Raw genomic sequence first — 27,779 nt, 5'->3', positions numbered from 1 at the left:
AGCAGCGCAGAGGACACTCAGGGAAGGGAGGAGAGAGCAGCAAAGAGGGCGCTCAGGGAAGAGAAGAGAGAGCAGTGCAGAGGACGTGGAGGGAAGGGAGGAGAGAGCAGCACGGAGGATGCACAGTGAAGGGAGGAGAGAGCAGCGCAGAGGACACTCAGGGAAGGGAGGAGAGAGCAGCAAAGAGGGCGCTCAGGGAAGAGAGGAGAGAGCAGTGCAGTGCAGAGGACGTGCAGGGAAGGGAGGAGAGAGCAGCACGGATGACGCATAGTGAAGGGAGGAGAGAGCAGCACGGAGGGTACTCAAGGAAGACAGGAAAGAGCATTGCAGAGGACGTGCAGGGAAGGGGGTGAGAGCAGCATGGAGTACACACTGGGAAGGGAGGAGAGAGCAGCATGGAGGACACACAGGGAAGGGAGGAGAGAGCAGCATGGAGTACACACTGGGAAGTGAGGAGAGAGCAGCACGGAGGACACATAGTGAAGGGAGGAGAGAGCAGCACAGAGGATACTCAAGGAAGACAGGAAATAGCATTGCAGAGGACACGCAGGGAAGGGAGGAGAGAGCAGCATGGAGGACACAGAGGGAAGAGAGCATCACGGATGACGTGCAGTGTACATCTTTAGGAACATACTGAGCCTGTCGGAGTGTAGGACTGAGATCACACTTAGCTACTGTACCACAGATGGCCTAGCCTACAACGGCCCTATCCTGTGTTCAGTGTTTACTTTTACTGCATCTCTAACTTAATTCTTCCCGTGTTTCTGTGTATTATCCACTGCCTAATGCCCTGGCCTTTAATATGTATATATATATTTTACTTACTGGCGGTTGCCATTAGGTAGCTATAGTTAGTACCATGTTTCCATAGAAAAAAAATGTTTTAGCTTGCATATATCTTTGGCACCGTTTGACAAATCTTCACAATACTTTCCCAAAAAAGTAATGCAGTGATTCTTGTTGCGCATGGAAAGTTTCAGGGTGATCCGTCAAGTGGGGGCTGAGAAAAAAGGGGGCTCAAATAACATTACGTTTCCCTTGTTAATTCCCATAGGATTCTTTAGACACGACTACAGGCCGAACCACTGGAGGGAATTACACCAAATTTGGCAGAAAGCTAACTGTCGACATGCAGATTACACTTTCACTTATTTGGAGTAAATCCGTGCAGTAGTTTTTGAGAAATTTAGGGAAATTCAAATTTGTATAGCTCTGGCCGCGAAGAAATCGCAAACAAAGACGAGCTTGTGCAGGGAAAGGCACAGCTCTGATTGGCTGCCAACACTTCAAACCAGGGAAGTGTTGGCAGCCATCTTGGGACTCGGCTGGAGCCGAGTCCCAGGAAAAAGTAAAAATAAAATAAAAGGGGCCAGGGTAGAGACACCCTGACCCCTTAGCATTGCTGAGCAGATCCCAGAGGGACACCCCTAGTTCGAAAAAACTTTTTTTTATAAATATTTTTTGCCGTGAGTTCATGATATTCACAAATTTGATGCAAAAATGTTTTAAAAATACAAGCGCGGACTCCCGAATTGTTCCTTTATAGTCCATGGGTGGGCCAGGTCCCATGGACAACATTTTGTGTGGGGGGCCTCGTGGCTCCCCAGAGGTCCGGGGACGGCCACCTCCGCAGGGCTTCCATTTTTATCTATGTGGAAGGGGCCCATGCCCCTCCTCGCTGCCCTGAGGACCACCAACCCCCAGGGCTTCTTATTAAATACAGGCAGGGGGTCCGCAGCACCCCGCACCCTGGGAACATTCCACCCCCCGGGGCGAAGTGTAAAAAAAGAAAGGGGGCCCCTTTGGGACCACTAAGCCCCGTGAACTACCACGCCCCAAATTGTTCTCGTTGGATGGTGGCCACACAGCCCCTCCCTCATGGAGCCACTGATGGCCCTAGGGACCACCACCCCCCAGGGCTGACTCCTGCTATGTCCTAGGGGTGCCAGCCCGAGGACATAGCTGTTTGCTGTGACAGCCAAGCCAAGCCACAGCAAACACTCAGCTGTTTGACATTAGGACCTTAAAAGCAGGTCCCGCTGTCAAACAACAGAGCTTTCATTGTATTGTATTGTAATAGTATTTATATTTCATCTCCCATGGCTGTGCGCGGCGGTGGTTGGATTCATGTATACCAATTAAAATTACTATAGGTTAAAAAAACATAGAAATTCACTGAAAAAAACAAAGGTTACAAGGACATTATAGTTAGGTTCTGAATTTACGCGTACAAAACCATAGAAATTCAGCAGTTATAGTTAGTCTTTCAAGTAACAAAAACTTGCACCCTAAGTTAACTATAACTCGCGGCTTCACCATGCACAGCTAATTACTCCACATATTATATAATAATTGATGACATATTCTATACCAACTTTCATATTCTCACTGCAACATTTGCAATAAAATTATTGATGAGATGTAAGGAAATGGCTCCCTGTTGCAGTTACCCCCCACTTTTTGCATGATACTGATGCTGACTTGACTGAGAAGTGTGCTGGGAACCTGTTAACCAGGCCCCAGCACCAGTGTTCTTTCACCTAAAATGTACCATTGTCTCCACAATTGGCACAACCCTGGCATCCAGGTAAGTCCCTTGTAACTGGTACCCCTGGTACCAAGGGCCCTGATGCCAGGGAAGGTCTCTAAGGGCTGCAGCATGTCTTATGCCACCCTAGGGACCCCTCATTCAGCACAGACACACTGCTTGCCAGCTTGTGTGTGCTGATGGGGAGAAAATGACTAAGTCGACATGGCACTCCCCTTCGGGTGCCATGACAACCTAACACTGCCTGTGGCATAGGTAAGTCACCCCTCTAGCAGGCCTTAAAGCCCTAAGGCAGGGTGCACTATACCATAGGTAAGGGCATAGGTGCATGAGCACTATGTCCCTACAGTGTCTAAGCAAAACCTTAGACATTTTAAGTGCAGGGTAGCCATAAGAGTATATGGTCTGGGAGTTTGTCAAAAACTAACTCCACAGCTCCATAATGGCTACACTGAATACTGGGAAGTTTGGTATCAAACTTCTCAGAATAATAAACCCACACTGATGCCAGTGTTGGATTTATTAAAAAATGCACACAGAGGGCATCTTAGAGATGCCCCATGTATTTGACCCAATTGTTCAGTGCAGGACTGACTGGTCTGTGCCAGCCTGCTACTGAGAGACGAGTTTCTGACCCCATGTGGTGAGGGCCTTTGTGCTCTCTGAGGACAGAAACAAAAGCCTGCTCTGGGTGGAGGTGCTTCACACCTCCCCCCTGCAGGAACTGTAAACCTAGTAGTGATCCTCAAAGGCTCAGGCTTCGTGTTACAATGCCCCAGGGCACTCCAGCTAGTGGAGATGCCCGCCCTCTGGACACAGCCCCCACTTTTGGCGGCAAGTCCAGGGGAGATAATGAGAAAAACAAGGAGGAGTCACCCACCAGTCAGGACAGCCCCTAAGTGTCCTGAGCTGAGGTGACCCCTGCCTTTAGAAATCCTCCATCTTGATTTTGGAGGATTCCCCCAATAGGAATAGGGATGTGACCCCCTCCCCTCAGGGAGGAGGCACAGAGAGGGTGTAGCCACCCTCAAGGACAGTAGCCATTGGCTACTGCCCTCCCAGACCTAAACACACCCCTAAATTCAGTATTTAGGGGCTCCCCAGAACCTAGGAAACTAGATTCCTGCAACCTAAGATGAAGAAGGACTGCTGACCTGAAAGCCCTTCAGAGACGACGTAGACAACTGCTTTGGCCCCAGCCCTACTGGCCTGTCTCCCCACTTCAAGAAAAACTGCAACAGCGACGCGTTCCCCAGGGTCCAGCGACCTCTGAAGCCTCAGAGGACTACCCTGAATCTAAAAGGACCAAGAACTCCTGAGGACAGCGGCCCTGTTCCAAAGAAACCAAAACTTGCAACAAAGAAACAACTTTAAAGGACTCCACGTTTCCCACCGGAAGCGTGAGACTTTCTACTCTGCACCCGACGCCCCCGGCTCGACCTGCAGAGAAACAACACTACAGGGAGGACTCCCCGGCGACTGCGAGCCCGTGAGTAGCCAGAGTTGACCCCCCTGAGCCCCCACAGCGACGCCTGCAGCAGGAATCCCGAGGCTCCCCCTGACCGCGACTGCCTGCTTCCAAGAACCCAACACCTGGTAAAGACACTGCACCCGCAGCCCCCAGGACCTGAAGGATCCGACCTCCAGTGCAGGAGCGACCCCCAGGTGGCCCTGTCCCTTGCCCAGGTGGTGGCTACCCTGAGGAGCCTCCCTTGCCTGCCTGCTTCGCTGAAGAGACCCCTGGGTCTCCCATTGAACTCCATTGCAAACCCGACGCCTGTTTGCACTCTGCACCCGGCCGCCCCGTGCCGCTGACGGTGTACTTTTTGTGCTGAGTTTTGTCCCCCCCCCCCCCCCCCCCCCTCCCCGGTGCCCTACAAAACCCCCCTGGTCTGCCCTCCGAAGTCGCGGGTACCTACCTGCTGGCAGACTGGAACCGGGGCACCCCCTTTTCCATTGAAGTCTATGCGTTTTGGGCACCACTTTGACCTCTGCACTTGACCGGCCCTGAGCTACTGGTGTGGTAACTTTGGGGTTGCCCTGAACCCCCAACGGTGGGCTACCTTGGACCCAACTTTGAACCCTGTAGGTGGTTTACTTACCTGCAAAACTAACCAATACTTACCTCTCCCACGAACTGTTGAAATTTGCAGTGTCTAGTTTTAAAATTGATTTTTGCCATTTGTGCCAAAACTGTACATGCTATTTTCCTGATTCAAAGTTCCTATGATACCTTAGTGAAATACCTTTCATTTAAAGTATTGTGAGTAAATCTTTAACCTGTGGTTCTTAAAATAAACTAAGAAAATATATTTTTCCATACGAAAACCTATTGGCCTGGAATTGTCTTTGAGTGTGTGTTCCTCATTTATTGCCTGTGTGTATGTACAACAAATGCTTAACACTACCCTCTGATAAGCCTACTGCTCGACCTCACTACCACAAAATAGAGCATTAGAATTATCTCTTTTTGCCACTATCTTACCTCTAAGGGGAACACTTGGACTCTGTGCATGCTATTTCTTACTTTGAAATAGTACATACAGAGCCAACTTCCTACATGAGACAACTGTGCATGGCAAAGGCACGAGTTACAGCTACCTTAGGGTAAGAGTCCTATAGTCCAAGAGTGCTAAGGCGCTCGCTCACTGACAGAGGAGTGAGGTCTGGGATAAAGCCAGCCTTTAAGAAGAGAGTTCAGGTGCTGTAGGTACTGAAATTGTCTCTTTCTGCCATCACCTAGTAATATAAATGGAACCCCTTTCACTCCAGCTTACCACCCCCTCTTCCTCTCTGTGCAGTTATCCCAGCCTCATTCACGTGGCCTCACAGATCTCTTCTGGCATGAGATACTTGGCCTCGCTCAACTTTGTACACCGGGACCTGGCCACCCGCAACTGCCTAGTGGGAGAGAACAATACCATCAAGATTGCAGACTTCGGCATGAGCCGCAACCTGTATGCCGGCGACTACTACCGCATCCAGGGCCGTGCTGTGCTACCCATCCGCTGGATGGCATGGGAATGCATCCTTATGGTGAGAGAGAACTCACTGTCCTGCTTTACTCCGATTCCTGTACCACTTCCACTCCTGTGTGTCTAGTCCAGCCTCACCTCCTGCGCCTTGCTTCCTCTCTGCTCATATACTTGTCTGTAAGTCCAGTCTTACCTCCTCTGCCCCTCCTTCCTCTGCACTCATATACTCGTCTGTAAGTCCAGTCTTACCTCCCCTGCCCCTCCCTCTTCTGTACTCATATACTCGTCTGTAAGTCCAGTCTTACCTCCCCTGCCCCTCCCTCTTCTGTACTCATATACTTGTCTGTAAGTCCAGTCTTACCTCCTCTGCACCTCCTTCCTCTGTACTCATATACTCGTCTGTAAGTCCAGTCTTACCTCCTCTGCCCCTCCTTCCTCTGCACTCATATACTCGTCTGTAAGTCCAGCATTACCTCCCCTGCCCCTCCTTCCTCTGTACTCATATACTTGTCTGTAAGTCCAGTCTTACCTCCTCTGCACCTCCTTCCCCTGTACTCATACACTCGTCTGTAAGTCCAGTCTTACCTCCTCTGCCTCTACTTCCTCTGTACTCATATACTCGTCTCTAAGTCCAGTCTTACCTCCACTGCCCCTCCCTCCTCTGTACTCATATATTCGTCAGTAAGTCCAGTCTTATCTCCTCTGCCCTTTCTTCCTCTCTACTCATATACTCGTCTGTAAGTCCAGTCTTACCTCCTCTGCCCCTCCCTCCTCTGTACTCATATACTCATCCGTAAGTCCAGTCTTACCTCCTCTGCCTCTCCTTCCTCTGTGCTCATATACTTGTCTGTAAGTCCAGTCTTACCTCCTCTACCTCTCCTTCCTCTGTACTCATATACTCGTCTGTAAGACCAGTCTTACCTCCTCTGCCCCTCCTTCCTCTGTACTCATATATTCGTCTGTAAGTCCAGTCTTACCTCCTCTCCCTCTCCCTCCTCTGTACTCATATACTCGTCTGTAAGTCCAGTCTTACCTCCTCTGTCTTTCTTCCCCTGTACTCATATACTTGTCTCTAAGTCCAGTCTTACCTCCCCTGCCCCTCCCTCCTCTGTACTCATATACTCGTCTGTAAGTATAGTCTTACCTCCTCTGCCCCTCCTTCCTCTGTACTCATCTACTCTTCTGTAAAACCAGTCTTACCTCCCCTGCCCCTCCTTCCTCTGTACTCATACACTCGTCTGTAAATCCAGTCTTACCTCCTCTATTTTTCTTTCGCTGTACTAATACACTTGTCTGTAAGTCCAGTCTTACCTCCTATGCTTCTCCTTCCTCTGTACTCATATACTTGTCTGTAAGTCCAGTCTTACCTCCCCTGCCCCTCCTTCCTCTGTACTCATATACTCGTCTGTAAGTTCAATCTTACCTCCTCTGCCCGTCCTTCCTCTGTACTCATATACTCGTCTGTAACTCCAGTCTTACCTCCTCTGCCTCTCCATCCTCTGTACTCAAATACTTGTCTGTAAGTCCAGTCTTAACTCCTCTGCCTCTCCCTCCTCTGTACTCATACACTCGTCTGTAAGTCCAGTCTTACCTCCTCTGCCTCTCCTTCCTCTGTACTCATATACTCGTCTGTAAGTCCAGTCTTACCTCCTCTGCCTCTCCTTCCTCTGTACTCATATACTCGTCTGTAAGTCCAGTCTTACCTCCTCTGCCCCTCCTTCCTCTGTACTCATATATTCGTCTGCAAGTCCAGTCTTACCTCCTCTCCCTCTCCCTCCTCTGTGCTCATATACTCGTCTGTAAGTCCAGTCTTACCTCCTCTGTCTTTCTTCCCCTGTACTCATATACTCGTCTCTAAGTCCAGTCTTACCTCCCCTGCCCCTCCCTCCTCTGTACTCATATACTCGTCTGTAAGTATAGTCTTACCTCCTCTGCCCCTCCTTCCTCTGTACTCATATACTCGTCTGTAAGTCCAGTCTTACCTCCTCTCCCCCTCCTTCCTCTGTACTCATATACTCGTCTGTAAGTCAAGTCTTACCTCCCCTGCCCCTCCTTCCTCTGTATTCATACACTCGTCTGTAAGTACAGTCTTACCTCCTCTGCCTCTCCTTCCTCTGTACTCATATACTCGTCTGTAAGTCCAGTCTTACCTCCCCTGCCCCTCCTTCCTCTGTACTCATATATCCGTCTGTAAGTCCACTCTTACCTCCTCTGTCTTTCTTCCTCTGTACTCATGTACTCGTATGTAAGTCCAGTCTTACCTCCTCTGCCTCTCCTTCCTCTGTACTCATACACTCGTCTGTAAGTCCAGTCTAACCTCATCTGCCCCTCCTTCCTCTGTACTCATATACTCGTCTGTAAGTCCAGTCTTACCTCCTCTGTCTTTCTTCCTCTGTACTCATACACTCGTCTGTAAGTCCAGTCTTACCTCCTCTGTCTTTCTTCCTCTGTACTCATACACTCGTCTGTAAATCCAGTCTTACCTCCTCTATTTTTCTTTCGCTGTACTAATACACTTGTCTGTAAGTCCAGTCTTACCTCCTATGCTTCTCCTTCCTCTGTACTCATATACTTGTCTGTAAGTCCAGTCTTACCTCCCCTGCCCCTCCTTCCTCTGTACTCATATACTCGTCTGTAAGTTCAATCTTACCTCCTCTGCCCGTCCTTCCTCTGTACTCATATACTCGTCTGTAACTCCAGTCTTACCTCCTCTGCCTCTCCATCCTCTGTACTCAAATACTTGTCTGTAAGTCCAGTCTTAACTCCTCTGCCTCTCCCTCCTCTGTACTCATACACTCGTCTGTAAGTCCAGTCTTACCTCCTCTGCCTCTCCTTCCTCTGTACTCATATACTCGTCTGTAAGTCCAGTCTTACCTCCTCTGCCTCTCCTTCCTCTGTACTCATATACTCGTCTGTAAGTCCAGTCTTACCTCCTCTGCCCCTCCTTCCTCTGTACTCATATATTCGTCTGCAAGTCCAGTCTTACCTCCTCTCCCTCTCCCTCCTCTGTGCTCATATACTCGTCTGTAAGTCCAGTCTTACCTCCTCTGTCTTTCTTCCCCTGTACTCATATACTCGTCTCTAAGTCCAGTCTTACCTCCCCTGCCCCTCCCTCCTCTGTACTCATATACTCGTCTGTAAGTATAGTCTTACCTCCTCTGCCCCTCCTTCCTCTGTACTCATATACTCGTCTGTAAGTCCAGTCTTACCTCCTCTCCCCCTCCTTCCTCTGTACTCATATACTCGTCTGTAAGTCAAGTCTTACCTCCCCTGCCCCTCCTTCCTCTGTATTCATACACTCGTCTGTAAGTACAGTCTTACCTCCTCTGCCTCTCCTTCCTCTGTACTCATATACTCGTCTGTAAGTCCAGTCTTACCTCCCCTGCCCCTCCTTCCTCTGTACTCATATATCCGTCTGTAAGTCCACTCTTACCTCCTCTGTCTTTCTTCCTCTGTACTCATGTACTCGTATGTAAGTCCAGTCTTACCTCCTCTGCCTCTCCTTCCTCTGTACTCATACACTCGTCTGTAAGTCCAGTCTAACCTCCTCTGCCCCTCCTTCCTCTGCACTCATATACTCGTCTGTAAGTCCAGTCTTACCTCCCCTGCCCCTCCCTCTTCTGTACTCATATACTCGTCTGTAAGTCTAGTCTTACCTCCCCTGCCCCTCCCTCTTCTGTACTCATATACTTGTCTGTAAGTCCAGTCTTACCTCCTCTGCACCTCCTTCCTCTGTACTCATATACTCGTCTGTAAGTCCAGTCTTACCTCCTCTGCCCCTCCTTCCTCTGCACTCATATACTCATCTGTAAGTCCAGCATTACCTCCCCTGCCCCTCCTTCCTCTGTACTCATATACTTGTCTGTAAGTCCAGTCTTACCTCCTCTGCACCTCCTTCCCCTGTACTCATACACTCGTCTGTAAGTCCAGTCTTACCTCCTCTGCCTCTACTTCCTCTGTACTCATATACTCGTCTCTAAGTCCAGTCTTACCTCCACTGCCCCTCCCTCCTCTGTACTCATATATTCGTCAGTAAGTCCAGTCTTATCTCCTCTGCCCTTTCTTCCTCTCTACTCATATACTCGTCTGTAAGTCCAGTCTTACCTCCTCTGCCCCTCCCTCCTCTGTACTCATATACTCATCCGTAAGTCCAGTCTTACCTCCTCTGCCTCTCCTTCCTCTGTACTCATATACTTGTCTGTAAGTCCAGTCTTACCTCCTCTACCTCTCCTTCCTCTGTACTCATATACTCGTCTGTAAGACCAGTCTTACCTCCTCTGCCCCTCCTTCCTCTGTACTCATATATTCGTCTGTAAGTCCAGTCTTACCTCCTCTCCCTCTCCCTCCTCTGTACTCATATACTCGTCTGTAAGTCCAGTCTTACCTCCTCTGTCTTTCTTCCCCTGTACTCATATACTTGTCTCTAAGTCCAGTCTTACCTCCCCTGCCCCTCCCTCCTCTGTACTCATATACTCGTCTGTAAGTATAGTCTTACCTCCTCTGCCCCTCCTTCCTCTGTACTCATCTACTCTTCTGTAAAACCAGTCTTACCTCCCCTGCCCCTCCTTCCTCTGTACTCATACACTCGTCTGTAAATCCAGTCTTACCTCCTCTATTTTTCTTTCGCTGTACTAATACACTTGTCTGTAAGTCCAGTCTTACCTCCTATGCTTCTCCTTCCTCTGTACTCATATACTTGTCTGTAAGTCCAGTCTTACCTCCCCTGCCCCTCCTTCCTCTGTACTCATATACTCGTCTGTAAGTTCAATCTTACCTCCTCTGCCCGTCCTTCCTCTGTACTCATATACTCGTCTGTAACTCCAGTCTTACCTCCTCTGCCTCTCCATCCTCTGTACTCAAATACTTGTCTGTAAGTCCAGTCTTAACTCCTCTGCCTCTCCCTCCTCTGTACTCATACACTCGTCTGTAAGTCCAGTCTTACCTCCTCTGCCTCTCCTTCCTCTGTACTCATATACTCGTCTGTAAGTCCAGTCTTACCTCCTCTGCCTCTCCTTCCTCTGTACTCATATACTCGTCTGTAAGTCCAGTCTTACCTCCTCTGCCCCTCCTTCCTCTGTACTCATATATTCGTCTGCAAGTCCAGTCTTACCTCCTCTCCCTCTCCCTCCTCTGTGCTCATATACTCGTCTGTAAGTCCAGTCTTACCTCCTCTGTCTTTCTTCCCCTGTACTCATATACTCGTCTCTAAGTCCAGTCTTACCTCCCCTGCCCCTCCCTCCTCTGTACTCATATACTCGTCTGTAAGTATAGTCTTACCTCCTCTGCCCCTCCTTCCTCTGTACTCATATACTCGTCTGTAAGTCCAGTCTTACCTCCTCTCCCCCTCCTTCCTCTGTACTCATATACTCGTCTGTAAGTCAAGTCTTACCTCCCCTGCCCCTCCTTCCTCTGTATTCATACACTCGTCTGTAAGTACAGTCTTACCTCCTCTGCCTCTCCTTCCTCTGTACTCATATACTCGTCTGTAAGTCCAGTCTTACCTCCCCTGCCCCTCCTTCCTCTGTACTCATATATCCGTCTGTAAGTCCACTCTTACCTCCTCTGTCTTTCTTCCTCTGTACTCATGTACTCGTATGTAAGTCCAGTCTTACCTCCTCTGCCTCTCCTTCCTCTGTACTCATACACTCGTCTGTAAGTCCAGTCTAACCTCATCTGCCCCTCCTTCCTCTGTACTCATATACTCGTCTGTAAGTCCAGTCTTACCTCCTCTGTCTTTCTTCCTCTGTACTCATACACTCGTCTGTAAGTCTAGTCTTACCTCCTCTGCCCCTCCTTCCTCTGTACTCATACACTCGTCGTAAGTCCAGTCTTACATCCTCTGCCTCTCCCTCCTCTGTACTCATATACTCGTCTGTAAGTCCAGTCTTACCTCCTCTGCCCCTCCTTCCTCTGTACTCATACACTCATCGTAAGTCCAGTCTTACGTGCTCTGCCCCTCCCTCCTCTGTGCTCATATACTCGTCTGTAAGTCCAGTCTTACCTCCCCTGCCCCTCCTTCCTCTGTACTCATATATCCGTCTGTAAGTCCACTCTTACCTCCTCTGTCTTTCTTCCTCTGTACTCATGTACTCGTATGTAAGCCCAGTCTTACCTCCTCTGCCTCTCCTTCCTCTGTACTCATACACTCGTCTGTAAGTCCAGTCTAACCTCATCTGCCCCTCCTTCCTCTGTACTCATATACTCGTCTGTAAGTCCAGTCTTACCTCCTCTGTCTTTCTTCCTCTGTACTCATACACTCGTCTGTAAGTCTAGTCTTACCTCCTCTGCCCCTCCTTCCTCTGTACTCATACACTCGTCGTAAGTCCAGTCTTACCTCCTCTGCCCCTCCCTCCTCTGTGCTCATATACTCGTCTGTAAGTCCAGTCTTACCTCCCCTGCCCCTCCTTCCTCTGTACTCATATATCGTCTGTAAGTCCACTCTTACCTCCTCTGTCTTTCTTCCTCTGTACTCATGTACTCGTATGTAAGTCCAGTCTCACCTCCTCTGCCCCTCCTTCCTCTGTACTCATACACTCGTCTGTAAGTCCAGTCTAACCTCATCTGCCCCTCCTTCCTCCGTACTCATATACTCGTCTGTAAGTCCAGTCTTACCTCCTCTACCCGTCCTTCCTCTGTGCTCATATACTCGTCTGTAAGTCCAGTCTTACCTCCTCTGTATTTCTTCCTCAGTACTCATACACTCGTCTGTAAGTCCAGTCTAACCTCATCTGCCCCTCCTTCCTCTGTACTCATATACTCGTCTGTAAGTCCAGTCTTACCTCCTCTGCCCCTCCCTCCTCTGTACTCATACACTCGTCTGTAAGTCCAGTGTTACCTCCTCTGCCCCTCCCTCCTCTGTACTCATATACTAGTCTGTAAGTCCAGTCTTACCTTCCCTGCTCCTCCTTCCTCTATACTCATATACTCGTCTGTAAGTCCAGTCTTACCTCCTCTGCCCCTGCTTCCTCTGTACTCATATACTCGTCTGTAAGTCCAGTCTTACCTCCTCTGCCTCTCCCTCCTCTATACTCATATACTCGTCTGTAAGTCCAGTCTTACCTCCTCTGCCCCTTCTTCCTCTCTACTCATATACTCGTCTGTAAGTCCAGTCTTACCTCCCCTGCCTCTCCTTCCTCTGTACTCATATACTCGTCTGTAAGTCCAGTCTTTCCTCCTCTGCCTCTCCCTCCTCTGTACTCATACACTCGTCTGTAAGTCCAGTCTTACCTCCTCTGCCTCGTCCTATTCTGTACTCATACACTAGTCTGTAAGTCCAGTCTTACCTCCTCTGCCTCTCATTCCTCTGTACTCGTACACTCAGCTGTAAGTCCAGTCTTACCTCCTCTGCCCTTTGTTCCTCTGTGCACATATACTCGTCTGTAACTCCATTCTTACCTCCTCTGCCCCTTCTTCCTCTGTGCTCATATACTCATCTGTAAGTCCAGTCTTACCTCCTCTGCCCCTTCTTCCTCTGTGCTCATATACTAGTCTGTAAGTCCAGTCTTACCTCCTGTGCCTCTCCATCTTCTGTACTCATATACTCGTCTGTAAGTCCAGTCTTACCTCCCCTACCCCTCCTTCCTCTGTACTCATACACTCTGTAAGTCCAGTCTTACCTCCTCTGCCTCTCCCTCCTATGTACTCATACACTCGTCTGTAAGTCCAGTCTTACCTCCTCGGCCTCTCCCTCCTATGTGCTCATATACTCGTCTGTAAGTCCAGTCTTACCTCCCCTACCCCTCCTTCCTCTGTACTCATATACTCGTCTGTAAGTCCAGTCTTACCTCCCCTGCCCCTCCCTCCTCTGTACTCATATACTTGTCTGTAAGTCCAGTCTTGCCTCCCCTGCCCCTCCTTCCTCTGTACTCACACTCGACTGGAAGTCCAGTCTTTTCTTCACTGCCCCTCCTTCCTCTGTACTCATATACTCATCTGTAAGTCCAGTCTTACCTCCTCTGCCCCTCCTTCCTCTGTACTCATACACTCGTCTGTAAGTCCAGTCTTACCTCCTCGCCCCTCCTTCCTCTGTACTCATATACTCGTCTGTAAATCCAGTCTTACCTCCTCTGCCCCTCCTTCCTCTGTACTCATATACTCGTCTGTAAGTCCAGTCTTACCTCCTCTGTCTTTCTTCCTCTGTACTCATATACTCGTCTGTAAGTCCAGTCTTACCTCCTCTGCCCCTCCTTCCTCTGTACTCATATACTAGTCTGTAAGTCCAGTCTTACATCCTCTGCCTCTCCCTCCTCTGTACATATAGTGGAGAAGTGTGGCTCAATGGTTAGAGCGGCAGACCCTGAAGCAGAGATCTGGCTCAAGACCAGGGTTCAAGTCCCGCTTCGGCAGGTCTTGGGCTCAATTCCCCTTGACCAGATAATTCTCGCCTCGGTGCCTAATCTAATTCATGGGTCCCACTATGCAACTCTGGGCAATAGCTTGCTTAATCTCCACAACGGCCCCAACAGTGCTTGGATGCCTGGCTTCACCCTGGGGGTGCTCAGGAGTGGGCGCCTCACAGGCAAAAGCCAGGAGGGGTTCCATAGCGGTATGAGTACAGCGCCTTGAGACCCTAACGGGTGAGTAGTGCGCTATACAAGTGCTAATTTATATACTCATCTGTAAGTCCAGTCTTACCTCCTCTGCCCCTCCTTCCTCTGTACTCATACAGAGCCTCTCCATCTTCTGTACTCATATACTCGTCTGTAAGTCCAGTCTTACCTCCCCTACCCCTCCTTCCTCTGTACTCATATACTCGTCTCTAAGTCCAGTCTTACCTCCCCTGCCCCTCCCTCCTCTGTACTCATATACTCGTCTGTAAGTCCAGTCTTACCTCCTCTGCCCCTCCTTCCTCTGTACTCATATACTCGCCTGTAAGTCCAGTCTTACCTCCTCTGCCCCTCCTTCCTCTGTACTCATATACTAGTCTGTAAGTCCAGTCTTACATCCTCTGCCCCTCCCTCCTCTGTACTCATATACTCGTCTGTAAGTCCAGTCTTACCTCCTCTGCCCCTCCTTCCTCTCTACTCATACACTCATCGTAAGTCCAGTCTTACGTCCTCTGCCCCTCCCTCCTCTGTGCTCATATACTCGTCTGTAAGTCCAGTCTTACCTCCCCTGCCCCTCCTTCCTCTGTACTCATATATTCGTATGTAAGTCCACTCTTACCTCCTCTGTCTTTCTTCCTCTGTACTCATGTACTTGTATGTAAGTCCAGTCTTACCTCCTCTGCCCCTCCTTCCTCTGTACTCATACACTCGTCTGTAAGTCCAGTCTAACCTCATCTGCCCCTCCTTCCTCTGTACTCATATACTCGTCTGTAAGTCCAGTCTTACCTCCTCTGTCTTTCTTCCTCTGTACTCATACACTCGTCTGTAAGTCTAGTCTTACCTCCTCTGCCCCTCCTTCCTCTGTACTCATACACTCGTCGTAAGTCCAGTCTTACCTCCTCTGCCCCTCCCTCCTCTGTGCTCATATACTCGTCTGTAAGTCCAGTCTTACCTCCCCTGCCCCTCCTTCCTCTGTACTCATATATCCGTCTGTAAGTCCACTCTTACCTCCTCTGTCTTTCTTCCTCTGTACTCATGTACTCGTATGTAAGTCCAGTCTTACCTCCTCTGCCCCTCCTTCATCTGTACTCATGTACTCGTCTGTAAGTCCAGTCTAACCTCATCTGCCCCTCCTTCCTCCGTACTCATATACTCGTCTGTAAGTCCAGTCTTACCTCCTCTACCTGTCCTTCCTCTGTGCTCATATACTCGTCTGTAAGTCCAGTCTTACCTCCTCTGTATTTCTTCCTCAGTACTCATACACTCGTCTGTAAGTCCAGTCTAACCTCATCTGCCCCTCCTTCCTCTGTACTCATATACTCGTCTGTAAGTCTAGTCTTACCTCCCCTGCCCCTCCCTCCTCTGTACTCATATACTCGCCTGTAAGTCCAGTCTTACCTCATCTGCCCCTCCTTCCTCTGTACTCATACACTCGTCTGTAAGTCCAGTCTTACCTCCTCTGTACTCATACACTTGTCTGTAAGTCCAGTCTTACCTCCTCTGCCCCTCCCTCCTCTGTACTCATATACTCGTCTGTAAGTCGAGTCTTACCTCCTCTGCCCCTCCTTCCTCTGTACTCATATACTGGTATGTAAGTCACGTCTTACCTCCTCTGTCTTTCTTGCTCTGTACTCATACACTCGTCTGTAAGTCCAGTCTTACCTCCTATGCTTCTCCTTCCCTGTACTCCTGTATGTCTGTGTGTTAAGTCCAGCCTTACCTCCTCCTTCCCTCTACTCATAAACATCTCTGTGTTAAGCCAAGCCTTACTTTCTGTGCCTCTCCTGCCCCTGTACTGATTTACTTGTGTTTAAGTCTAGCCTTACCTTGCCCACCTCCTCTTCCAATGTACTCATTCCCTTCTGTGTGCTAAGTCCCGCCTCACCTCCTGTACTAACCATACATGTTAAGTCCCACCTCACCTCCTGTACTCATATACCTCGACATGTTAAGTCCCACCTCACCTCCTGTACTTACATACCTGTACATGTTAAGTCCGACCTCACTTCCTGTACTCATATACCTCTACATGTTAAGTCCCACCTCACCTCCTGTACTCATATGCGTGTATATGTCAAGCCCCCGCTCCTTCTGTGCTCATATGCCTATACATGTTAAGTTCCACCTCACCTCCTGTACTCATATACATGTACATGTTAAGTCCCACCTCACCTCCTGTACTCATATACCTGTACATGTTAAGTCCCACCTCACCTCCTTTACTCATATACCTCAACATGTTAAGTCCCACCTCACCTCCTGTACTCATATACCTCTACATGTTAAGTCCCACCTCACCTCCTGTACGCATATACCTCTACATGTTAAGTCCCACCTCACCGCCTGTACTCATATATCTCTACATGTTAAGTCCCACCTCACCTCCTGTGCTCATATACCTCTAAATGTTAAGTCCCACCTCCCCTCCTATGCTCATATACCTATACTTGTTAAGTCTCACCTCACCTCCTGTACTCATATACCTGTACATCGTAAGTCCCACCTCACCTCCAGTACTCATATACCTGTACACATTAATTCCCACATCACCTCCTGTGCTCATATACCTGTACACGTTAAGTCCCACCTCACCTCCTGTGCTCATATACCTCTAAATGTTAAGTCCCACCTCACCTCCTGTACTCATATACCTCTACATGTTAAGTCCCACCTCACTTCTTGTGCTCATATACCTCTACATGTTAGGTTTCACTTCCTGTGCTCATAATACCTCTACATGTTAGGTCTTGCTTCCTGTACTCAGATACCTGTACATCGTAAGTCCCACCCCACCTCCTGTACTCATATACCTGTAGATGTTAACTCCCACCTCACCTCCTGTGCTCATATACCTCTACATGTTAAGTCTCACCTCACCTCCTGTGCTGATATACCTCTACATGTTAAGTCCCACCTCACCGCCTGTACTCGTATACCTCTACATGTTAAGTCCCACCTCACCTCCTGTGCTCATATACCTCTACATGTTAGGTCTTGCTTCCCTTGCTTATATACCTCTACATGTTAGGTCTCGCTTCCTGTGCTCATATACCTGTACATCGTAAGTCCCACCTCACCTCCTGTACCCTATCCCTTCTTCTGTGCCTATTCTTGCCCTCTGTATTCCAGCCCACTTCCTCTCCCATTCTTCTTCTCCTCCTGGTTCTGCTCTCCTCACCTCCTGGTCCTTCTCTCCCGCTAGTCCTCCTCTCCTTCCCTCCCATCCCCTCTCATCTCCTGTGCTCTCCTCTCTCCTCCACCCCTCTCCTGTCCTCTCCTCTCCACCTCTCCCCTCTCCTCTCCCCTCCTCTCCCCTCCTCTACTCCTGGTCCTCCTCTCCTTCTGTGCCCAATCCCTTCTTCTGTGCCTAATCCTACACTCTGTACTCCAGATCACTTCCTCTCCTCTCCTGTTATCTCCTCTCCTATCCACGCCTCCCCTCCCTTCTCCTCTCTTCTCCTCGCCTCTCCTCTCCACTCCACTCCACCCCACCCCTCCCCTCTCCTGTCCTCATCTCCACCCCTCCCCTCTCCTCTTCTATCCACCCCTCCCCTCTCCTCTCCCCTGGTCCTCCTCTCCTTCCCTCCCCTCTCCTCCCCTCCCCTGTTCTCTCCTCTCCTCTCCACCCTTCCCCTCTCCACCCCTCCCCTCTCCTCTCCCCGGTCATTCCTCCTGTCCACCCCTCTCCTCTCCTATCCACCCTTCCCCTCTTCCCTCCTCCTGGTCCTCCTCTCCTTCTGTGCCCAATCCCTTCTTCTGTGCCTAATCCTGCCCTCTGTATTCCAGCTCATTTCCTCTCCTCTCCTGTCCTCTCTTCTCTTCTTCTCCACTCTCCTCCCCTCCCCTCCTCCCCTGTACACAATGCCTTCTTCTGTACCTCACCTTGCCCTCTGTATTCCAGCTCGCTTTCTCTCGTTATTCCTCAGTCTCTAATTTGTAGTTGCTCCCTTCACACAATACTGCAGCTTTTGCTTTGGGTGACACCCTGTGTCCTCTCGTCTCATCTCCCTGCAGGGAAAGTTCACGGCTGCCAGTGACGTGTGGGCTTTCGGGGTCACCTTGTGGGAGATCCTGATGTTGTGCAAAGAGCAGCCGTACAGCCAGCTGACCGACGAGCTTGTGATCGAGAACGCAGGCGAGTTCTTTCGCGACCAGGGCAAGCAGGTGAGAGAATCGTGTCCAGGTCACGGGAGACAGAGGGGGAAATATAAATATAGTCACTGAAAAAAACAAAGGTTATAGTGGCATTATAGTTACAAAATAGAATTTTCAAAAAACATAGAAATTCACTTAAAAAAACAAAGGTTACAGGAAAGTTATAGTTAGGCTCACATTTTAAACGTACAAAACCATAGAAATTCACCAGTTATGGTTAGAGTTACCTCACATAACTATAACTCGCGCCCCTGCTATGCACAGTTTTGTCGTCAAAAGTTTTACTGCAAGTATTACATTGATATTATCAATGATGCTATGACAGATGGCATGATAGCCGTAATTTGTGGGGTAATTTGCAGTGCATGGTGAGGGTACGAGATCGTTAGGGGTCGCCATTACTTTGTGCCCCTAGCTATACAAACCTGTTTTCCCCTTAATTTCTCAAAAACTACAGACCGGAATTACACCAACACAAAAAAAACACTCTTTCTGGACCAGGACCTACCTTCCTGCAAATTTGGTGTAATTCCGTCCAGTAGTTTTTGCGCTATCGCTGTCCAAAATCCCTATGGAAAAATGAATGGGTAAAACGTGTTTTGGGATCCCCCTTTTTTCTCATCCCCTGTGGACGGATCACCCCAAAATTTTCCAGGCAGCAGCTGACGGAACTGGCAAATATTTTTGAAACATTTTGTGATGATTTGTCAAGCGGCCCCAAAGATATAGACAAGTAAAAAAACACTTTTTATATAGAAACTTGGTTGTAACTATAGCTACCTGTGGTGACAGCCACTAGGTGATATATATGTTTATATTTAAGATAGTGATGAGCTCCACTATGTAGGCATCGTTCAGCTGCACTTTCCACTGAAAAGGCATTTTTTTTATTTGCAAATAACTTTTGCTCCCAGCAACAGATTTACGCCAGAATTGGCACTCACGTAGCGAAACACAAAACTACAAAAAAGGCCTCAAATTTACAGTTGTTGTCTACGACGTACTCCTGCCCTCTGTCATGTTCAGTAGAATTCTAAGTCAATGCCATTTAAATAAAAAAGAGCAGAACAAATTGAGGACTTGGCCTATACTGTGCATGCGGTGCTGCGCACCATAACTGCAGTCTTTCAGGGCTTTATCATTTGAGAGCGCAGCTCTGGACTGGCGCATTTCACACCAATTTTCTCTGACAGCTTCTCGCTCTTGCACCCCACAATGAGAGCAACACCACCACCCAGCACCACCGCTACACCGCCAAGCGGGAGAGAGTTCTTCCCTGTGATACTTCTGCCGACAGTCTCCAACCGTTAGACTTTGATGCACTCTGACCTCGGCCAGAGACACCGGAGCCTACGTGGTTGATTCTTAGAGAATCCACCAAGGGTAAGGGGATAGAATGTACACCCTGCCAGGTTTGCCAAGGGTGGAACCCCAAATACCCTGGAGCTGCCAGCACAGTGTGTGTAATGTGTCTCTTGCCAACTCACAATGAGACCTCATGTGACGAATGCTGTGCCTTCCACTGCAAAAAGGCCTTCTGGTACCAGAACAGTGGTGAGCTCGCCATGAGATGAGGCAGACTCCCCCGAGATGCCTGACACATTTGGGGATGAAGACCTGCTACGTGCTAGCGAGGAAGAGGCCAGGCCCTTTAGCACTCCAGCAGCACAAAGAGGAGAGAGCCCAGTGACTATCTTCTCAGAGGCACCTATAACAGGAGAAGAGGAGCAGGAGCTCACTGTGAAGCAGGCACCAGTCCACACCCTGGCCCGAAGATGAGATCGACTCTCCGTGTCCTGTCACTGCTGCAGGACACAAAGTCAGTCTTGACCCCAAAAAGGCCCTTTGGCATAGGTAGAGCACCACTCCCATGGGGATCAGGACTCAAGCCACGAGTCTAGTCGAAAATGGCATAAATCCTTGGGTTTAGCTTCATCGACCGGCACTCCTCAGACTTGAGATACAGGGTCAATGCTTACCCGAGCCCCATCAAAAAGCACCAAGCCACATCGTTCCTCAGTAACCACCTGAACTTGAGTCCCTGAAAAGGTCCACCCTGATTCGACATTGGCATCAAAACTGTTGAAGCCTCACTCAATGCTGAGATCGGACACCACTGATGGGTGAATCTTGGAAACCCTTCTAAGGTCCTGAGTGCCATGGCAGAAAAGATTGTTCATTCATCTGGGTAATGCAAGATCCTCACCAAGCTCCTGGCTCCACGACTGATCCAGTTCCTGAAGAAAAGCAAGCTGGCCTTCGAGGATGAATCGCGCCTCAAACACTCACCACCGCAGCCTGAGAAGGGTTAGGGACTCAGTCAACAGTCCTTCTACCTTTGCAATGCCATCACCACCACCTTTACCTACTCAGACCTCTTGTTGACCCACAGGACACCCGTTCGGGCCCTATGAGTCCTAAGAAGGAGAAGACATGGGGAATATGTGTTTGGTCGACCCCACAGAGGATCCCAAGGTAGACCTTACCCCACCAAGCCTTGTCACCTCATAACACCACTGCCTACCATGTAGTAATTTAACAGGCTGCCCGGGACCATCAGGTTAAAATGCACACTGCAAGACAAGGCTCAGTTTCTCGTGGAGATCTGAGAATGTTGCAGTCAGCCATGGATGACTTTAGGGAGTCAATAAATGTGAAAGTGTTAATACCCACAGTCAAAAAGAAGTTGAAACCTGCTCCTGATTACCCCCTCTATATTAGGCCAGGGCAAATTTAAAATTATGCTGGAGTAAATTGCATAAGTTTGGACATTTAACATTGCACTTGTTACACTAAGGGCCAGATGTAGCATTGCTCCAAATTCCTACTCGCAATTTGGAATGCAGAAAGGTGTCTCAGACACCTTCTGCGAGTCGCTATGGGGTCGCAAAGACCCACCTCATGAATATTAATGAGGTGGGACGCAATTTGCGACCCCATTGCGATTCAGGGCACTCACGGGGATGGTGGCCTGCTGGGAACAGCAGACCACCATGTCGGTGCCTGCTTTTAAATAAAGCAGTTTATTTTTTTCAAAGTGCAACCCGTTTTCCCTAAAGGAAAACGAGCTGCACTTTGAAAAAAAAAACGAAACCTTTAGTTTTGGTATTTTTCAGGGCAGGTAGTGGTCCATTGGACCACTGCCTGCTCTGAAAAATTATTTTTAATGCCAGACACAAAGGGGAAGGAGTCCCATGGGGAACCCTTCCCGTTTGCGACTGGGTTAGCATCCACTTCAAGTGGATGGTAACTGCGAGTCCATTTGCGACGGCATTCGCGGTCGCAAATGGAATTACATCGCATTGCGAGTCGCAAATAGGAAGGGAACACCCCTTCCTATTTGCGAGTCGGAAATGCATTTTGCGAGTCGGTTCTGACTCGCAAAATGCATTTCTACATTGCAAAGTGGCTTTAGCGACTCGCAAACGGCGATTTTCGCCGTTTGCGAGTCGCTAAACCTTTGCTACATCTGGCCCTAAATTCCTGAAATTATGCCGTTACAATACGTCACGTAATTGCAGCGCCGTTTGCAGCAGAATTAGAACGCTTGAACAACACAAACACCCAGAACATGAGTGGCTTCTGTTTGTGGTATTTATGTTCTTCACACTAGTATTTTAGCATCAAATGCTTGATGCAAGAACAACTGTCACACTAAAACATAGTGCTAAAGGATGGATTTGTATTTAGCATCATTTTCCAGAAATTTTGCTTAAGTACACAAAAGAAAGTTACGTGAATTTCGTACACCTCTAGACTGTCTGTGGACGGGCTTCTCCTGACTGATTCATTATTCGTCCACACTCACGGAAGAGGGTGTTGCCTCAGGCAAAGGGGACACCCCTCCACATAGACAACATGTTAAGGCGGATAGACAAAAAGGGAAAATACTTGGTGCTAGGAGCTGCCACCCACCGGAACATTGACAATTTTATGGGCCACTTGTCCTTCTATGACCATTGTCACTGTGGAGGAATTGATGAAGCATCTCCCAGAGGCCCTCAGGAAGTGAGGCGAGGAGCTTGCTGTTGAAGGCAGTATCATCAGCTGCGCAGATACTAGATGCGCACTCAACATGGCAGATGCTGACGCCAGTAGAGAGAAATCCCCTCAGATCGGTAGGTGTTCTCCACATGAAGGTTATTGTCTAAATTTCCACACCATGTTGCCCAACATCGCACCACGCTACCACATCCTCACCTCAGACCACCTAATGCTGATACAGGAACAAGTTCTGGCACTCCTGAAAAAGGGCGCCATCGAGCGGTACCCATTCACAAATGAGCAAAATCGATTTATTCCCTCTCATTCCTCATCCTCAAGAAGGACAGATAAGAATGTTCATCCTCTTTAAACACCTTCACATGGTCACCCTACAGGACGTCATCCTGATGCTCCCCAAGTAACTTCATTCCAGTGGTGGATCTGAAAGATGCATACATCCACCCGCTGCTTCACCAGTATCTTTGATTTGTTGTAACTTGTTGGCACTGCCAGTTCAGGAAGTTACAGTGCAGAGACACTGCTGCCCATATTTATGGGCTTTTGGTGCAGAGCAGCTCAGTAAGTCACCTCGCTGCGCTGCCCCGCATCAAACGGAAGGGCTGTAATGTGCTGTATCTGTGGCATACAGCACATTCCTGTCCTTTACCCCTGTGCTGGTACTCAATGGCCTGTGTGGTGTCAACGCAGGCACCCTTGCACCATGGTCCAAGGGCGTCTGCATTGCATGCAGGGCTGTTTTTGTGCATTAAGGGGCACCTTCCTGCACAGAAACAATCCTAGGAGGCTTTTTCCTCTTTGGAGCGCACAGAGAAAGAGTAAAAAACAGAGAGAAATAAAGATATTTATCCTTACTACATGTCCCCTGGGGAAGCGTAAGGTTTTGGCGCATCCCCAGGTTTACAAGTCCCTGTAAATCTGGGTATGTGTCAAAGTACATGAGTGTTGCGTAGAAGCACTCACCACAACACCCATGGAACGCCTCCCTGGTGTACAGTAAGGCAAAGCAACGCTGCCTTGCCTTACCCCATATCTTTCACTCCATGAAACACCATGCAAAGTGGCTTTGTGTGGGCTCATAGATATGATTTCAAGGTCTGCGCCGCTGTTGCGTCACAAAAATTGGAAGGGCACTGGGAAGGTCTGATGTTGGTAATACTAGATCTTCTGGCGATGCTGAGCTGAAACTGTGTCAATCCATCTCACTACTCCTGTGTCCTCCAGTCCGACCAGTGTTTGGGAGGTGACGCACACGCTATGGCTTGGGGTTGGCAACAAAGCACCCTTCCAGGATCCAAGACTCATGACCCTCAGAGCTGCGGCCATGCCCTGCGGCTGCGGACCCCGGGACAATGCATACCACTGAGGAGTTGGCATTGAGGACAGGTGCGCGAGGACCGTAAGCAAGTAACTGGTGCCTCCCTCGCGCAACTCAGAACCATCACTTTACTCTCGGAGTTCTGAAGGGCTCTCAAGACCTGGATGTTCAAATAAGCCTCTAAGACCTGCAAGCACCTAGATAACCTCTCGGATGATAAGCTGTGCTTAATAAAACCCTGTTTAACTGATTGATTGAACAACCACAGCACAGCCCTTTCTGCTGTGGTAGAACTGCAGCAACCTGTTGCTTCGCAGACCCTTCTTAGATCACCTCCTGCAACTGACCATCACCACTGGACTTTCAAGGCATCTGGACACCCCAGTGTCTAGGATACTACATTCACTACTGGGACCTGCTAGTCATCTGTCAGCCCTTCATAAAGATGGATAACATGACAGCCATGTATCACATCCATAAGCAGGGAGAACCCACTGCTCTAGCTGTCTGCCCTGGGGCAGGAGATCTGGCACTGGAAAACCGCTACAACATCCATCTTTTGTCAGACTATTCGCCAGGAGTGGAGAGCACCCTGCAGACGTGCTCAGAAGGACGCATAGATAGATTAGTCAATGAATGGGAACTCCAAATACAAGTCCTTCACAAGTACTTTAATCAGTGGGGAATGCTGACCGCCAACCTGTCCGCCACTCCAGAAAATGCTAAATTTGCATCCCAATGCCCGTACCCACAGTCTGTGGGTAATGCAGTATAGATGAACTGCTCTGGAATATTTGGCTATGCTTGTCCTCTCCTCGTCATCCCGTACTAAGTGCGGAAGATGAGGCAGATGTTGTTAACCCGCATTCTAGTAGCTCCAACCTAGACAAAACAGGCCTAGTATTCAATGCTCTTGGAGATGTCAGTCAACCCACACAAAAGGCCTCTGCTGAAACGGAACCTTCTCACTCAGCACCAGGGCCAGCTCAGGCCCCTAGATCTAAGAGAACGATCTGACAGCTTAGTTCCTAGACTTCAGGTACCTCAAACTTCCAGAGAAATGCATGCTTATCTTAATAGCAGCACACTAACCCACTATTCACCCCTGTTGCACAGCTAAATGGAAGCAATTAATGCACTACTATAGCTCCAAACTGATTCTTTTAAAGTCTCTGCAAGAGATTCTCTGCTACTTCCTATAGCTACATGAGGTAGGCCTTGTCTGCACTTCTTTGATGTTGCACATTACTGCAGTTGTAGCGTATTTACAGAAGAGGCAACACTCATTACTTTTCAAGGTCCCATTCATTAATGCCTTCATTGAGGACCTTAAACAGGTGATACCTCCCAAAACATCTCCTGTACCCATGTGGAACTCTTTAAGCCTCTACAGTCATGCAATCTACCGTTCTTGCCTTAAAAGGCACCGTTATTAATTGCTATCACCTGTCACAGAAATGTTCACTGAGGTTAAATAAGGTTAGGATAGTCCTTCAGGCCAATACCAAGGTTATCTCACCTTTTGACATGAACCAGACCATTAACCCGCTTGTCTTTTTTCAGCAACTAGAGTCTGTAATACGAAGGGCCCTTCACACCCTGAATGTTAATAGGGCACTTGTGTACTATATTGATAGAATTAAACCATTTCATAAGTCCAATCAATTTTTTGTAGCCTTTGTCAAACTCCACAGAAACCACTTCTTCTCAAAATCAGGCAGGGCAACATAGATTGTCGAGTGCATCAAAACTTGCATTACTAAGCAGACAAGCCCAAAGCACCATAGAGCTTACTCCACACCCAAAAGTATACCACTTCAGCCTTCCTAGGCAACATTTCCTTAGTGGATATGTGCATGGCTACCACTTGGTCAACTCCACACACCTTGACCAAGCACTGCTGTGTGGATGTTCTAGGCCATCAGTAGGCTTTAGTTGGCCAAGCTGTCTTAAGACCTAATCCAAACATTTGCATCATCTGCTTGCTAGCCTCCGTTTGGGGCAAGAACAGCACCCACTCTCCTCCAGAAAAGCCATTGATGATCACTGATCCTTCCCTTACGTTTTCACTTTACAATACACAGCACACTGTCTTTGATACTACTTTCCATCTGAGGTGGAGCCCGTGTCTTAGTGCATTGTGGGCCAAGGGTGTAGTCATAACGTCTTTGAAAAAAAACATGTTGCATTGGAGCCGAGTTGTTGCTTTACAAAAGACATATTACATAACTAGATGGCAGGAGCATGCAGAGCATGTGATTCTGAACCACTTCCGATGGTTACGAGGAACCGTTCACACTTAGCTCGGGGCCTGCACAAAGCCAGTTCCTCTTTGCAAATCTTGCAGGATGCAGAAAAGGGCAAACCCAGTTGATTGTAGAGTGTTGGGGCATTGAACAAGCTCAGTGATGTTAGCGCTGACATCAATAGTGGACTCATATATAATGTCACCTGTGAAGAGATGAATGTCACTTTTAATATCATCAGTGACATCAATTGTGAGGTCATGGGCAGTGATTGAGGCATTTACGGATGCATTGCATTACTCAACATAACTTGTGAATTACTGAGGTTTTTAAGTCCTGCAGCTCAGAAACTAATTACCCGTAGTTTGGCTTGAAACGTAAACGTTTCTCAAAATGTTACCTATTTTAGTTTGTTGTAAATGTATTCAGTAGTTATCTGTGTTACAAAAAGGTGTCAGGTTTGCTGCAAAAGGTCAGTGAGGCAGGAATGTTTCTATATGGTGAAAGTTTCTGCTTAGATTACTCATGGATCCAGGTCACTGATTTCTGCAATCATAATACATTTGAAAACAAATCCTATTGGAAGAGGAGCAGCTTTTTCCTTTAAGGTTTTGGATATGTTCCTTGGAGGGTTTTCGTTCCTGGGCATTCTGATGTTCTGGCAGAAACTGAACATCTTTTTTTCCAGGAAACACTACAGTATGATAGGTACTGAAGCTTGTCATATAGTGAAAAAGTGACTGGGGGAGCATCCCCAGACACCAAAAAGGGAAGTTGTGTCAGGGGCCCAGAGGGCCAAGTAATGCACTCGGAAAAAAGAAACAAACAACCTGTTTTCCTGGCTGCAGGGTCAGAGCCGATAGTGAATAGCTGAAGGCACAGCTGGTTCATTGGAATAATGGTAGGTGAGGTATCTGGCCGTAGGCCGGGCCCTAAGCCCACAGTATGCTTTATACCACTGGTCGATATGCACAGCTGGTTTCTTGGAATAATGAATGGTGAGGTATCTGGCCGTAGGCGAGGTCCTACGTCCACAGTATGCTCTATGCTATCAATGGCCATGCACAGCTGCTTCATTAGAATAATGACTGGGGAGGTATCTGGCCGTAGGCGAGGTCCTACGTCCACAGTATGCTCTATGCTATCAATGGCCATGCACAGCTGCTTCATTAGAATAATGACTGGGGAGGTATCTGGCCGTAGGCGAGGTCCTACGTCCACAGTATGCTCTATGCTATCAATGGCCATGCACAGCTGCTTCATTAGAATAATGACTGGTGAGGTATCTGGCCGTTGGCCAGGCCCTGTGTCCACAGTATACTCTGCCCTACCGATGGCCATACACATCTGGTTCATTGGAATATTGACTAGTTCACTATCTGTGAAGAGAGGCCTCTTTTTGACATGGTTCGCCCCCACTTTTTGCCTGATGTATGATGTAGCCTAGAAATTGTATCGCCCAGGGCCCCTGCTAATCAGGTTCCCTGGCCCAGAGCACTTTTCCTAAAACTGTAATGATGCCTTGACACAATTAGAGACACCTTTAGCTGCATCTATAAGTCCCTAGTAAATTATACTTAGGTACCCAGGGCATGGGGTATTAAGGACAAACCCTTGAGGGCAGCAACACTGATTGTGCCAACCTCTAGGGCCGTGCATCCAGATGCACCCAGTACTGTCACTACAGGCTGAGTGTCATGGTGCAGTCCTGAAAAATAAACTTGACATGGCACACTGCCTGTGTGCCCTGACAACTACATCCTACATACAATGTAGATAAGTCACCCCTCTGGCAGGCCTTCCAGTGCTAAGGCAGGATGCTCTATACTGTATGTGAGGACATAGCTGCATGAGCAAAATGCCCCCCACTGTGTCCTTGCGAAACCTGGGACATAGTGAGTGGACAGAGCAGCCATTTTAATACATGTGCTGGACACTGGTCACCATGAGTTTCACAGCTACATGATGGCCACTCTGAACCCTGTGTTG

General features: G+C 48.6%; 1 protein-coding gene across 4 annotated transcripts in view; it reads left to right on the top strand.

Moving 5' to 3' along the window:
• DDR1 (discoidin domain receptor tyrosine kinase 1) overlaps nucleotides 1-27,779 on the top strand; it is a 465,777-nt gene that overhangs the window by 419,225 nt on the left and 18,773 nt on the right. For all 4 annotated transcript variants that reach the window (XM_069241966.1, XM_069241967.1, XM_069241968.1 and 1 more), the window contains 2 exons: nucleotides 5,350-5,584; nucleotides 18,084-18,233. In XM_069241966.1, the coding sequence (XP_069098067.1) occupies nucleotides 5,350-5,584; nucleotides 18,084-18,233 (385 nt within the window). The remainder of the gene's footprint in view (nucleotides 1-5,349; nucleotides 5,585-18,083; nucleotides 18,234-27,779) is intronic.

The sequence above is a fragment of the Pleurodeles waltl genome, chromosome 6 (assembly GCF_031143425.1).
Source record: "Pleurodeles waltl isolate 20211129_DDA chromosome 6, aPleWal1.hap1.20221129, whole genome shotgun sequence".
NCBI classification, from domain to species: Eukaryota; Metazoa; Chordata; class Amphibia; order Caudata; family Salamandridae; genus Pleurodeles; species Pleurodeles waltl.
This window is presented reverse-complemented; position numbering and strand designations above follow the sequence as displayed.